This window comes from Cyprinodon tularosa, unplaced genomic scaffold (genome assembly GCF_016077235.1).
Source record: "Cyprinodon tularosa strain WSP-4 unplaced genomic scaffold, ASM1607723v1 ctg82, whole genome shotgun sequence".
Classification (NCBI taxonomy): Eukaryota; Metazoa; Chordata; class Actinopteri; order Cyprinodontiformes; family Cyprinodontidae; genus Cyprinodon; species Cyprinodon tularosa.
The window spans coordinates 272108-287095 of NW_024039585.1; the positions used below are offsets into that span (position 1 = coordinate 272108).

Below are 14988 nucleotides of genomic sequence, written 5' to 3' on the forward strand. Positions count from 1 at the left end.
CTTTGTGAAGACCAAGCAGGAGAAGTTAAGCTCCACCGGGATTGAGATTTTGGCTATTATTAATCCCAGCTTTGATATCAAAACTATGCAACTTCAACCATTAAGGATTCGTTTTATTGTCTGTTGTTACATTTCTTCAGAGTGGGAAGATAAACAGGCATCACATGAGGAGTACTCTGAGCACATGCTGAGGAGCATGATCATCCATTACGGTGGTGTCCAAATGTTTTTCCCACGGTGGCAAAATTACACAAATAGAGCCTTGAATGCCCAAAAAGATGCATCTTTTTAAATTTGCAAATTCAATCATGTTGTGAATTTCTAACTATATTTATAAATCAATGCAGAATGAAAAATGCAAAGAATTGTCCCAAATTTTTGCCTCAGTAAAATAATCAATTCACCAAGTTTTTTTTTTTTTGGTCCAAAAATTCTGATAAATGTAAACCATTGGTGCAATATTAAATATTGCATACAAAACAATATTAAAGCAAAAAAACGAATTGGATATTAGAAGCTGAACCCTTTCTGTTGCACCAAACATATTTTATCTGCTATGCATCTCTTTCGAAAGAAACCATGTCAGAGAAAATATTAGCCTAAAGTTTATTACCAAGTGTACCATCTGTATTAACTACCTTAACTAGTAAGCTGGTCTCCTAAACTGCGATGAGAGTCTTAGCGTACTGAATAAAATCATTCTGACTGAAATAAATGGTCCCTGGACTGCAATTTTGGACACCCCTGATCCTAGTGTGTTCACTCAGCAGCCATGGTCATTTGCCATTTCTCTTCCCACTCTTCTTCTATTGGACTGCATACTGCTATATTATGCACACATAATTACATAAAGTACATCAGTTTTATTAAAAAACTTTGTGACTCAAACTGTGCTGTAAAATCGACACAAGCATGCTTGATAGATCTGGCTAATAATGAACCAGCAGATGTTTCTAACCTGTGTCATATTTAGAAGATGCTTGTGGAATGTTTTCCTTCAAAATTAGCCCTTAACTTCTCATGAATCATTTGTCAGAAATGTAATTAGGAATAGAGAATGAAATATTGCTCCATGATCATTTTTTCTTCTGTTGAAAAGGTTGAAAGGTTGGTTAACTTCCAGACGTGGTGCGTCTCTGGGGAGATGTAAAATGTTACTTGGTCTTCCTCGCTTTGTCATCACCAGGATATTACTGGAGCTGGACGTCTTCCTCTCTGCGCTTAAATCGCAGACTAACTCTGCTCTCAGTAGTTTATAATTGCAATGCTCCAGAATTTCTGGCCTAAATGAGCAGCACATAATTATCAGATTAGTAACAGTATGTCTCGAATGCTTTCTACTGACTCGGTTTGGCTTTTTGATAAGGAGTTGCAGTTTAGCCTGAGAAAAGAACTCATAGGAAGGAATGTCTTTCAGACAGTAAGCAAAAAAAAAAAAAAAAAAAACGATACAAACACTGTCACTGTTTTCCATTCTGTGATTGTGCAGTGAGGGACATACAGTTTATGAACCACACCCTGAAAACACTTGTTTCCTTATGCTTGTTTTTTGTTGTTTTGCTTTTTGTGTGTGTGTGACAATTTTCAATAATAATCTTCATAGTTCTTGGGGTTCAGACAGTAGAGAATGGCGGCACCAAAGGAGAAGATGGTGGATCCCCAGGCCAGCCCGTAGCCCCAGTTGAACTCATGGTACACCCTCAGGCTGACTGTTTCTATGAACTTGATTGGAAACAACACCAAGCTGCAGACCTGAAGGACCACTGCAAAATGAAAAGGAAATCCATAATGAACAAAAAAATGAACCAAAATAATAAAAATGCAACTGAGATAGTCACTAAATTCCCACAGAAATCTACAGACCTGCAGAGAACAGCATGATGGCCACAGGCTTGTAGTAGCGACCCCTTGAGCCGACGCACAGGGAGATCAGAGCCGTGAGGAGCGAGAGCAGGGTGAGGGCGGCTCCCCCGAGCAGTGTGGCCAGTGTGGCGATCTGCCAGTCTGAGAAAAACACAAGGTGCATGCAGGTAAGTGAAAAAAGGCCCTCAATAGCCATGTTTATATAAGGAGAAGACAGATAAATAGATGGAAAAAGCAAGTATAGAGCAGTGTGTCTCAAGAAAAAAACAATGTCACAGTTTGAGAAATTTGTCAGAAATTAAATGTAAGATGTAAAAATGTAAGATTCTAAACTTTAAACTCAAATGCTACAGGGTCTAAAATGAGATACAGGGTGCATATATGTAGAAGCACCTTCTGCTCACTGTTATGTAAAGTAGAGGATCTAGGATCCTGTGGGTCTGACGTTCCTCCAAAGGCCTTTATAACCTTGTTTGGGTTTCTGAGCCTTTAAAAACCTGAAGACTGAAATAGCCTACTTGTCTTGTCAAATTAACCATTAACCTACAAATGGGTAATTATTGGCTCTTCTAACAGGGTTATAATCCAAAAAACACATTAGTACACATTAGCCAAATTAGCACACAGAAATGTAATCTTCCTTATGACCAACTCAGACCTAAAACTTTCAGGAAACTTGATGGTAAAATGGAGGATTAAAAACAGAAGCACATTATCAACGTCAATCAATATCTTGAATCTTTTACACTTCTTTAGCCGGTGTGAAAACATTTCTTTTTCTGCATTTGTGACAGAAAATAAAATTATACTATGTAATTGAGCTGGTGGTGAATAACCACAGTATAAACACAAAGTATTTCTGGTTCAGAGACTGGTAGTGTTGTTAATGTCCAGGCATGTTTTTATCCAAAGCCTCTTGGGATCAATGACCGGGGGCAGATAAAGGAGGTGAACCACTTAGGAGACAAGACTCAGTCCCAACACAGCGCTCTCCAGTTTGACAAGAATGCTAAGCACAGATCTCAGCATTTTCAGTAATGACTCTCAGTGCAGAGGAAAGGTTAAAAAAAAAGGGATTCTGTGAGAGGTTAGCTCAGATAATGAGAATCTCTCCATGCTCCATAGTTAATGCCAGCATAGTTATGCCAGCAGCATGTTCTGCAAGTTGACTAAGATTCCTTCCTAATAACCCTGAACTGGAAATAACTGATGGCCCAGAGTTAAATGAAATGTAAAGGCCCTTGCAAAAGTAAAAAACAAAACAAGTACAAAAAACAAAACTTAGCTTTTTCCCATTTGCACCTTTTTTTCCACCAACACAAAACAAGGCATAGAATAGAATAGAATAGAATAGAATAGAATAGAATAGAGGAATACTCTATATGCTCCGACAGTGGGGATATTTATTATTTTTAAAACAAACAGGCAATATGCAAACACAAAGCAATATAAAATTAGGAAAAGAACAAAAATAAATAAAGGTTAGAAAAGGCTATATAGCTTCTTAAAAATGAATACTCAGAATAAATGAAATACTTTTAAGATAAACAACAACCTATTCACACACGTGACGATAAACACAAAATAAGATTAAAATATTTGCAAATAAAGGTAATGATTTACAAAAACACTCACAGGGCAGATGAATATTAGGAACTAACAGCATAGTTATAAACACTTATTGGGCCTGATGGAACGATGAAAACTGAAAAGTCTAATAGCTGGCAGCAGTAGTTTTTCATTGGGGATGGAGACATTGTGCCAGCTGCTACTGCGTGTTATTTTAGCATCCTGGGACAGAGCTGATCCATCAGCTTTCCCTCAGCTACAATAAGTGGAATTGTGAAGGGGAATAAATATTGCTGTATGGGTTTTCTTTTTCTTTTTTTTTCTTTTTTACACAGAATGAAGTGTGAAAAATGTGGCATACATTTGTATTCAGCTTCCCGTACTCTGATGACCATAAAACAAATGCAGTGTTAGCATTTTTTCCAATCAGACACAAAATTACTAAATGGATTCCACCTGTGTGTCATTCAATCTCAGCATAAGAAAACAGCAAAGCATTTTACAATCCATCATCTAGAAAAAAAAAAATATGTCACATCTGCAAACCTTTCTAGATGTGGCCATCCACCTACAGTAGCTGATAGGGTTGGACAATTAAATGCAATTAAATGGCAGGTTGCAGTAATATACCTAAAGTGAGTTTGCAACCACACTGTTGATAGAGAAAGATGCAGCTAGCTTGCAGATTCATGCCTGCAAATGGAAGTTAGCACTTTTACACACAAACGTTACAGTAAGGTCTTGCAAAAATTGACTCTGAAAAAACAAGCTCCCAAGGTCCTAAATCCTGTAGTAAAAATTGTATGATTGTGTTTAGTGCAAAAGAAAATCAAAATATAATCACTATCGCAATATTTTTATCAAAAAGGTTGAGCCCTAATAGCTGAAATGCTGGCGAGGCGAGCATTAATCAGAGAAATGAATAGGAGGATCATTTAGCTCTGGAGAAGCTGCAGAGAGTCCTTGCTGGGGATAACTGTTGAGCTTCAATGAAAGAAGTGGCAAGAAAGCCAGATAAAACCAGAATCAAAGCAAAGAAACTATGTGTGTCAGAAAACTAACAAAGAAAGTCTAATAATACCAATCTGTGAATGTTTAAAGCAAGAAGAGACAAAATCCAACTTCTGAGATGTTGGACATACATTTTCAGGTATTCTTTTCTTTTGATTTACTATTCATTTTCATTTGTTAGGAAAACAAATAAATGTCTATATTTTTTCAATGTAATAAAAGAGTATGAATAAGCAGCTACACTTTTCTCAAGCATTGAAAAGCAATACGTTTTTGGTCCGACCTCTTAAAACCAGGATTCTTAATGATATCACATCAGACTTTTAAACAGCCACGGGAGATGAGCTCCAGAGACAGTGTTATTGTTTAGAGATTAGAAATCTTTTTTATTTTTATTTTTTCAGGGAAACAGGAGGTTTATAGGTAAACATGAGGAGGATATTATGGCGAGGAATCTGATTACATAGGAGGAAATCATTTAAAGCATGCAGGGTGGAGTATAGCTTTCACATCAAAGCATAAAAGGAATCAAGTTCTCTACAGGCATGACTCAATATAATAGGTGTGAGCATTCAGAGACCGCATTTTGAAAGGATTTTATCTTTTGTATGCCTTTTAGAGAGGCCAGGGAATACAAAAAAAAAACCCATTGAGTATTGCCAAAAAGATTCCCTCTCTGTCGGGGCATAAAATCATCGAAACATGTAGGCAGAGATGTGGAGGGGCATAAGCTGCTTAAAGTTCCCACTTCTTTTGGAAGAGAACTTTCTTCGATGGGCCAAGGAGCTCAAATATAAACATAAATCAACTACTTCTGACCAAATATGGTGGAGGATTTGGGGCTTATATAATTGGCCGGGTCACCACAGGATGTTGGAAAGAGCTCACTTCATGTTACACAAGTTACACACCACGACCCCTCGCTGTTCATTGCCTCTCAGAGTGGGTTACAGTGACTTGACCTGCAGTTGTCGCAATGCTTTGTTGCTCTGATATCTTTCCTGGGTCGGCTCACTGCCTTCGGCCTCCGGTTGGTTTCAGTTGGCTGGGTTTTATCGGGGGTTTACGAAAAACAGCCGGATGCAGAAAGTCGTCTCATCTCAAATTTGGAGCAGAGCCTACTTGCTGCACAAGAAGCACAACCAGACATGGGAGTGCTTCAAGGCTCTGACAAATAGGAAGTGCCAAACTATTAATCTGTGCCCCCGTGTGATGACAGATGGAAAAGGAGATACAGTACAGGAAAAAATCTGATCTGAGATTTAATTAAGGTTCCCGCCTGTGCATTTGAAGTGTTAATGGAGATAAACCTTCCAGGTCTCATATCAGTTATTTTGTCTTGAGCAGATTTGTGTCACTGAATAGCCCCAAGTATCTTCTTTTCACTTTAAAAACCCGCTTTGCCTCAGATCAGTAGACAAACGGCGCTTGGATCAAAATGCTCTGTTCCAAGGCCTTTTGCAGCCACCTGGATGAGCAGTGACCATCCTCTGAGAAAAGATGAGCTCCCAGAAATGGGATCAATATTACATTATTAATGTGCTTTGCCTTCCCTGCCCCTCACTGAGCTGGACTGTCTCACATGCTGGCGCCACAGTGTTTGCCTCTTCTCACACCAGCCTGGAATCGACACATGCTGCTGTTACAGGACTGCCCCACATTCCAACTCTAATGTTGAGCCTAAACTTGTTTAAACTTCACCAACAACCCCCCCTCCAATCAATGTGTGTGTTAATGTGAAATAAATATACCGTGGGAGTTAAATATTTACATATAATGTATAAAAAGGCAACTTTTTTCTGTTTCAACCACTAAGAATTTGCTAAACACCTAAATGATGATTGAATGATGTTTTCTTTTTAAAGCCGAACATTTGAATACCTTCTTTATTATTTGATTGAAATGCTTTTTAGCTTATCTGTATAGCTTGGATGAGACATTTTTACCATCCTTCCCCCAGTTTTTCACAGCGGTTTCATTGGACTTTGAGTCATCTTAACAGAACCTGTGACTGATTTAATGATATCCTTGCTCACATGTCTTTTATAACTCTAATTTAGGGATGCAACTAAGGAATATTTTGCAAATCGATTAATCTGTCTGTTATTATTTCCATTAATCTATTAATAATTGGATAGCAAAATGTTCCGTAAAGCAGATTTTATCAGAATTTAAACCAGGTGAAACTAAAACTTTTTACAATTTTGATATAATTAATGCTCTAGGTACATTGCTCTGTCAAAATAAGGCATGTGCTAGAGTTGTTGATTTCAATTATTGATCATTAAAAATAAGATTAAAGGTTTCAGCCCTACTCTAATTACACATTTTCATCCCAGATTCACTATTGCAATGCCCTATAGTTCCCTCCAAACTTTTCCACAGACTACAAATCATTCCGAACTCTGCAACACAGATTATAACCTCTAGCAAATCACTGGGCCACATCAACCCCGTTCTTATCGAACTTGAATGGCTCCCCGTACAATACCATTGACTAAAAAAAACTTCTTACCTACAAAGCTCTCCATAATCAAGCCCCCACTTACCTCTGTGACCTCCTTCACACATCGTCTTCCTCCAATACCCTCCACCCAACCTCTTCTGGACTGTTAACCAACCCCATGTCACGCCTCAGTACCATGGGCACCCAAGCCTTCAGCTGCTCTGGATCTCCCTCCACCTCATACAAAAGACAGTCTGACACCATCACATCATTCAAGTCTGAACTTAAACCCCACCTTTTCAAGCTGGCTTACTCACTGTCACATCGGACACTAAGCACTTCACTTGTTTAAATGTTTTTTGATGTTTCCAGCTTTTGTTTCAAAGGTGACCTTGAATGACTTGAAATGTACCTCCAAATAAATAATATATATCATTATGTCAAACAAGGAATTAGGGTGTTTAAGGTGTAGACTTAAAATGCCCACACAAGTGTGCCTCCATCAAATCTAGCCAATCAATAGGTTACAAAGCCATTACATTGCTAAATTAATTTTTAACTTTTTAAAACGATAATTTGTGGATGTACACTATGGGCTCTATGCAAAACTTCACTACTCCCTGAATGTAAGGCAGCTCCTTTGTTTCCTGGCTGTGTCCCCAACCCCTATATCCCTCAATCACTATATTGAACGGGTATATAATAAAAATATATGATGGACTTTTTAATGAACTCAGTTAACTGACCGTTCAGACAGTTGATCACTACTTTTCCCTTGCTCATATAACTCCGCCTCCACTGCGCAATACCTGTGCCATCTTTGTTTTTAGTCGTAGGTGACAGCAGGCCACTGTGACAGCAAATCCCATAATGCATTGTGAGGAGAGCTCTACACACAAATCTTTCCGGGATATATCTTCTCGTCTAGCAACCATGGATGATCACTTCTTTTCAAGGTACATTGTGGGAAATTTTGAGTCCACTACTCTTTCATCCACTAGACCGTAGGTCTTCAACAGGGGGTCCGCGATCCCTAGGGGGTCCACGGAGGTACTGCATGGGGGTCTGCATGGTTAGTTGATATTTTTATATTCACCCCCTGCAAAATACTCATTAACGTGAATTCAGCACTCTGTAGTAAACAGATAAATGGAGGCAGAAGATGTCTTTCAGTCATCAATGCACACATTCAGCCACACACAGGAGCTCTTTCAAGCTGGGCACTGTTTCATTCACAACACCTGTCCATTCAACCAGGAATCAGAATCAGAAAAACGTTAATAATTTTAGGGAGAAATTAATTTCTTTACATTACTCCATCTGTAATAGAGGGACTATAGGACACAATTTCATACAATATATATAGTTAGGGGGTCCCCGCTCCATCTCGCCATCAGTTTGGGGGTCCTTGGTCTGGAAAACATTGAAGACCCCTGAACTAGACATTCAAACACTCATTTAAAATGGCGCAACCACTATATCAGGGGTGTTCAAGTTTTTCTCAAGAGCTACTATCCTGCAAATTTCTGATGCAACGAATATGTTGATTTTTCTGTACCATACCTCTGCTGAGCTGGTGACTGAAAATTTAGATTCAGGCAGTTTAGAGAAGAGATGCATCTAAAAGTTACAGGATGGTAGCTCTTGAGGACTGGACTTGAGCACCCCTGCACTATATAGTGCCCTATACAGTGATTAGGGTAGACATTCAGACACAGCCTTTCACTACTGGATGAAGTGATTCATCCAGGTGTGCCTGGCGTCAGTAAACATGACGAAAGTGGCCAAACATACCTGAATGAATCACTTCATCCAGTAGTGAAAGGCTGTGTCTGAATGTCTACCCTAATCACTGTATAGGGCACTATATAGTGCAGGGGTGCTCAAGTCCAGTCCTCAAGAGCTACCATCCTGTAACTTTCAGACACAGCCTTTCACTACTGGATGAAGTGATTCATCCAGGTGTGCCTGGCGTCAGTAAACATGACGAAAGTGGCCAAACATACCTGAATGAATCAGTTCATTTTTTTGTGCATATACCCATTGGCTTTAAAGAAAGAGATGAAAATACTTAAACCTATAATTTTTGTAATCTATTGGACCAAAAATATATAAATTTTGAAATAAAGTTACGGTATATTCTCTTCATAAGGTGTATTGTATATCTGGTCTTCTAATGTAGCTTTTTTTAACAGAAAAGCCCCTGCGTCCTGTTTTCTTTTTAAAAGTTCAAACATATCTAGGCAGCCAGCTGCTGTTTCAGACTAACAAGATTAGGTTTATGCCCTCAGCATGACACCAAGTGAAAACTTTAGCAGGGTTGTTATGGGGAGAAGGCTAGAGGAAGAGGGTAGAAACTGATTCCTGGACCTCAAATCAATAGTCTCGACCCAAGCAGAAGCTTGGAGAAATGGGAAGTTTGCTGCGTGCGTTCACTGTGGCACAATTCTGCTGCTGATAGCTGACATAGAGACTGCATGTCTTTATGTGGCTCCGAAGAGCACTTTGTCTGCGCTGACTGAGTAGGAATGGGGGCCAGTGTGACCCATCTCAGACAGAAAGAAAACATTTTGTCAAGCTAACAAAAACACAATTCACCACGCTGCACGCAGGAGGAGGCCAGAGGCAGAGAAGAAATTGAAATATTTATTGGGGAACAGGCTCAAAATGTTAAACACCCTCAGAGAAATGACAGAAGAACCAGTGCATGCTTTATCATTTACAATTAGATCTGATTTGTACAATGCTGAAAAAAACAGTTAGTGAGGGCTGCTTTACCCTGAAATATATCCCCGGATTAAATTTAGTCATCTTTTAGATTTACGTGGAAAAAGAAACAAAGAAGAGTGGTAACAAGAAAGCTATTGATCAATGAAATCAACAATAAGAAAGACGATTATGTTTTTGCTTGTATGTAGCCGACATTGAAAAAATAAAGCAACTATTTTTGACTTCAATAATTTTTTTTCATGTTAACATGGTAGGACATAAAACAATTGTGTTAAAGTAACTAAATATGATTAACTAGATACCAAAAATGATTGCATTATTTTTTCAGTGTGAAAAATGCCCTTAAACAGCACCCTGACGGGACATTGCTCATAGGAAAATATTGTAGTGGCTGTGTTATATTGATGCTCACTGAGGGTCCCCTATAAAGACACAATAAGGAGATTTGTTTTAACATAGAAGATATATTTTTGCCTTTGACCCTGCACTGATTACCATAGCCTCAGCTTTCAGAAATACTTTTACACTGCAGATCAGACACTGACTGTTCCTAACCTTCATAAATAAAAACAACTCTGAGCTATTACTTTAAGGAGTTCACTGTTAAGAGTTTAACACAGCTTCACATCCTCAAAAATATGTTATTTTTTATCTAAGAAGAACTAATTTGTAATAATAGCATCATCCAAGGTTATTAATCATCTGGGATTTTATTAAATAATGTTCACATAGATAAAATTTTAAATGATGACTCAACATATTATTTGATTAAAGATATGGGCTGTTGTAAACCATACAGCCTAGTAAGGGGACAACATGAGGAAGACCCCTATAAACGCTAAAACCAGCATTTCTCAAGTGTTTCAATTGTTTCCCTGGTAACTAATCTCCAGGCATCTGGATCTCTGGGGAGCTCTGTGTTCTGGGTTGCCCTTGCTCCTTGGCCGGTGGAGGAACCCACACAAAGGCTCATTTTTTGCGCAACAAAAGGGAAAATGAAACTCCATCTGGAGCGCTCCCGGTAGGATAGGATTCCCACATCATTCTGCGCAAAAAAAAAAATAAAAAAAATCCAGACAGAAAAATCTAACTGACCTCTCAGCATTTTCACTCAAGGGTAAACTTTGATTTATTTTGTCTACTGCCATAGAAAAGCGCAGCCCAAACGCCCCCTTAACTCGTGCGGTTTCAGTTAACTAGAGAATAATTGTAAATAAGGCCAGATAAACATTTTCTCTAGGTGATATTTTATCATTTTACCCAACTAAATCGGTTCTGCACTGATCTGCCTGCTAGGATCCTTTGTGGCCGCTGCGCACATTTGAATATGAATGTGGGTGTCTGTTGCACCCCCATTTGGATCAATTCACAGTGCAGACCCTATGAAACACCTAAAAAACTGGTGCATCCGAATTAAACTGTGGATAAGTCCCTCTAACATGCGCGTCTTTCTCACCAGTAGTCAGCGTCTTGCTGCAGGACCAGTCCACGGAGCTGACGGGTTTCCAACAGGACTCCCACAGGGACAGGTAGTACTGGTCGTTCGCTGTGACCCACGCCGGGCTCATGATGGCCCCGGCATCCAAACACAGCGCAAGGAAGACGCACACAAGTCCCACCAACTTCAGGGGCGTCAGCACCGACACCCGGATCTCCTCTGTGCCACTAACGGATGAAGCCATGTCCCCCAAAAAGTGTCTGGCTAATTCAAATGGAGAAGGGGAGAGGAGAAAAGGGGCAACATTGGAGGGTTTGTGTTGTTCCTATAGTCTATGAAGTGAGTTATATCCAGAGTGAGGATGAATCCCCCCTGTCAGTGCTTTAGGGTCCCGCTCATTAACTGCGCGTCTTGCTGCTGCGCGCAGTGCGCTCTGCTGACAGGACCCTGCAGCTGCACATTCCTAAAACACTGTGCTATACCTGCTGGGTCCTAGTGCCTTTCTGTAGGTACTCCTAGTTAACCAGTCTACATTTGCTCATTTTAATGCAAAAATAATCTGTAGGACCGTAGTACGGAAGAGGATTAGGGCCACTGGAGAAAAAAAAAAGTTAACTGATTTTTAGATTTTATTTCAGTTTAGTATGGGGAAAAAAGTCATAATTCGGACTTTTTCCCATACTAAACTGAAATAAAATGTAAAAATCAGTTAACTTTTTTTTTTCCCAGTGGCCCTAATCCTCTTCCATACCATAGGCAAGGCAAGGCAAGGCAAATTTATTTGTATAGCACAATTCAGTACAAAGACAATGCAAAGTGCTTTACATGATTAAAACATAGGAAAATAAAGCAGAATCAAAGCAAGTAGGAAAATAAATAAATAAATAAATAAAAAATGCAGAAATAAAAAAGAACATTAAAAACAGTTGGACTAAAGAAAAATAAAAAAGTGGAACTAATGATGTTTCAGTTGAAATGTTTAACTAGAACAGTCGAAGGCAATCTCGACAAATGTGTTTTTAGTTTTGATTTAAAGGAACTCAGGCTTTCGGCACTTTTACAGTTTTCTGGAAGTTTGTTCCAGATAAGTGGAGCATAGGAACTAAATGCTGCTTCTCCATGTTTAGGAAAATAATAAAATTTTAACCTTTATTTTAAAATAATGTTTAAAGAGGCAATTGGCTACATATTTTACAAAGTAAACCACTTTTATGCAGTCTTAATTCTTAACAAGAACAATTATTTATTTATTTTTTAAATTTTTTTGAGCAATGTTTAATTTATTACAAAATGTTCTTAAAACTGCATGATAAATTATGTATATAATAGTTCATTTTCATGCCCCCTTCTTGTCTATCCCTCTCCCTCGGATACAGAGAGAACGGCTTACATAGCTCATTTATTTTATAATGAAACTTTAATAATTCTCTTTCCTCAGGGAAAAACCTCAGAATTAATCCATATTGATGAACACAGACACAGGCACACACAGATAATAATGCTTCAAAAGGGAAAAAGCTCCAAAGTCATGCTGGAAAAAAAAGCTGTTTATTTTAATGGCAAAAAATATGTTGCAAACTGATTTTGTTTATCTGGTGTTGAGAGTCTATGGCTTCCATTCATCTCAATTAAACTTCTCATTCACGAGTTATGATAAACTCCATTTTTTACTAAGTGTTTGTATACATTAGGAAAGTAAAACATGGTTTGAAGAAAATGTTTTCTGTCTTTATTCTATACAGACATATTTATCTGTCCACTCAAGTCTACTTTATGCATTTTATACGGTGAAAAAAATCAAGATACAACAAAGTAGTTGCATATAGTTGCAGGTGGGGAATTGCCATTAGGCAATACTTGGCAGATTCCTAGGGCCATAAGTTCCTGGGGACCCCATAAAACTCTGTTTACATGTATGGTTAAAACAAGTATTCCTATTTAGTACCCCCCACCCCCCTTCAGTGTCCACCACTTTTTGGAAATGTCCAAACAGACAGCAGCAAACCATTTGAAAAAAAAAAAACTATGCCAAGTTTGTGCTTTTGCCGCTATATTTAGTGACTTTTAACACCCCTCTTGTGCTTTTATTTCAAAAAAGCACCTAGTGCCAAATCTAGGGACTTTTTCTGCTATTGGAGACTTTGCCGACAATATATAAAAGCACAGAACTCTGCTCTCTAGAGCAAGTGGATCGGTAACCCCGCCTACTGCTCTCCTCTATCTTGTCTGCTGTAATGATTAATGCAGCTAATATTTTATTCAAATGAAAAATGGACAAACAGATAAGCAGATCATGGCTTGTCTACAGTGAAAAGAAGGACTGTGTTTTTTTATTTAAGCGATCGCCTTTTTGGAAACACGGGATGGAGCCATCCGCTAAGTGAGCTTACTGCTTGGAAAAAATCTATCATTCCTTGTGAGACGGCATGAAAAATCAGCCGAGTACAAAACATAGAGGAAAACAACAAGAAAATTGACAAGAAAAGAGGGGCAAAACGTAGAACAAATGATGTATGTCTATTCTATTAAAATTTCCATATCTGTATAATGGGTCTGTTTTATGTGTTGTATTCTCAATTCAGAGGGCCCCCTGCCTGTCTTTGCCTAGGACCCCACATTTCCTAAATCCGCCCCTGTATAGTTGAAATTTATTTTTACAGATGTAATATGATATTCTGTTGGAATGGTGGTTCCTTTAGCTCCCCTGTAGAAACCCTGTGTATCTGTCATCTTGGTTTCACTGACTTTTGTTTTCAATTGCAAGGATCAACAAATGGGAATTTTCCGTATGGGATGACGATGGAATAGCTTACATAAGATTTGACTATATACACAACTGGACATGCAGATGATTTCACCTCTCTGAAACAGACGAACACCTTTCCATAAACACAGGATGTGTAGTTCATTATGTTTGTTCCAGAAATAAAAAGCTACTCATTTCACCAGTTGGGTTTAAATAACTTGTTGCTAGAAGAAACATAAGTGCACATCTAATTATCTAATCGGAGGCTTGTAACTATTTGCTTAGTTCATTCACGGTGGCCAGGCAGTGTATGATAAATTAGCATAATTTTATTGTCGTTTATCATTGTGACACTTAGGAACCAAGAGTATTTAAGGAAGTTTATTTATTAATTTATATATATAAAAGCGCATTTATATATATATATATATATATATATATATATATATATATATATATATATATATATATATATATATATATATATATATATATATATATATATATATATATATATATATATATATAAAAACAGCTGTACACGGCAGTGATCACTATGAATGAAAGGGTTAAAGGATTGGTTCACCCAATTAAAGATAAAAAATAAAAATGTATGTCCCATTTACTTAGGTGGAGTTGCAAAACGCACATTTTGGTTATTAATTCAAGAGCTTATACTAAAATAAAATAAAAATGCTTCTGCCAAAAAGTTATTTAAGAGATATAAAAACACACTGAGTGAATAGTTATTCTGCCATTATGCAGGAGCTGAGATGATCTAAGCAAAAACAAGCTGAATCTGAGAAATGTCAGTGGAACACTTCATGTAGTTTCTTAAATCCTGAATGTGAGAGTCAGTGTTTGTGTTTATATTTTTGCTTTCCTCCAAGTTATATAGATGAAATTAGAATTGTGCTGGTTTGACATTGAGTTTTACAGCAAATTTAAAAAACAAAACAAAACAAGAAAAACTGCAAAAACATACAGTTCAAAGTCCAGATTAGTTTTGGGTGTGTGGTCCTGTATTAAATAAACAAATTAACAGGCTAATTTAACAGGTAGCTGACTAATTGTTCTCTTGTGTTACCTAAAAGAGCTTGGTTTAAATAAATACATGAATAAATAGAAGAGGCCTGCAATGTTGTAAATGTTGTCATGCTTTCCTTTGCGATCTCTTGGATGGGT

The 14988-nt window shown here is 37.9% G+C and overlaps 1 protein-coding gene across 1 annotated transcript; it reads right to left on the bottom strand.

The window, feature by feature from the left end:
- Positions 1–408: 408 nt before the first annotated feature.
- tmem47 (transmembrane protein 47) lies at positions 409–11490 on the bottom strand. Its single transcript, XM_038272142.1, has 3 exons — positions 11076–11490; positions 1864–2004; positions 409–1763 (listed from the first exon to the last, which is right to left on the bottom strand). The coding sequence occupies exons 1-3, from the start codon at positions 11299–11301 to the stop codon at positions 1585–1587; spliced, it is 546 nt and encodes a 181-aa protein (XP_038128070.1). The 5' UTR covers positions 11302–11490; the 3' UTR covers positions 409–1584.
- Between the last annotated feature and the right edge of the window lie 3498 nt (positions 11491–14988).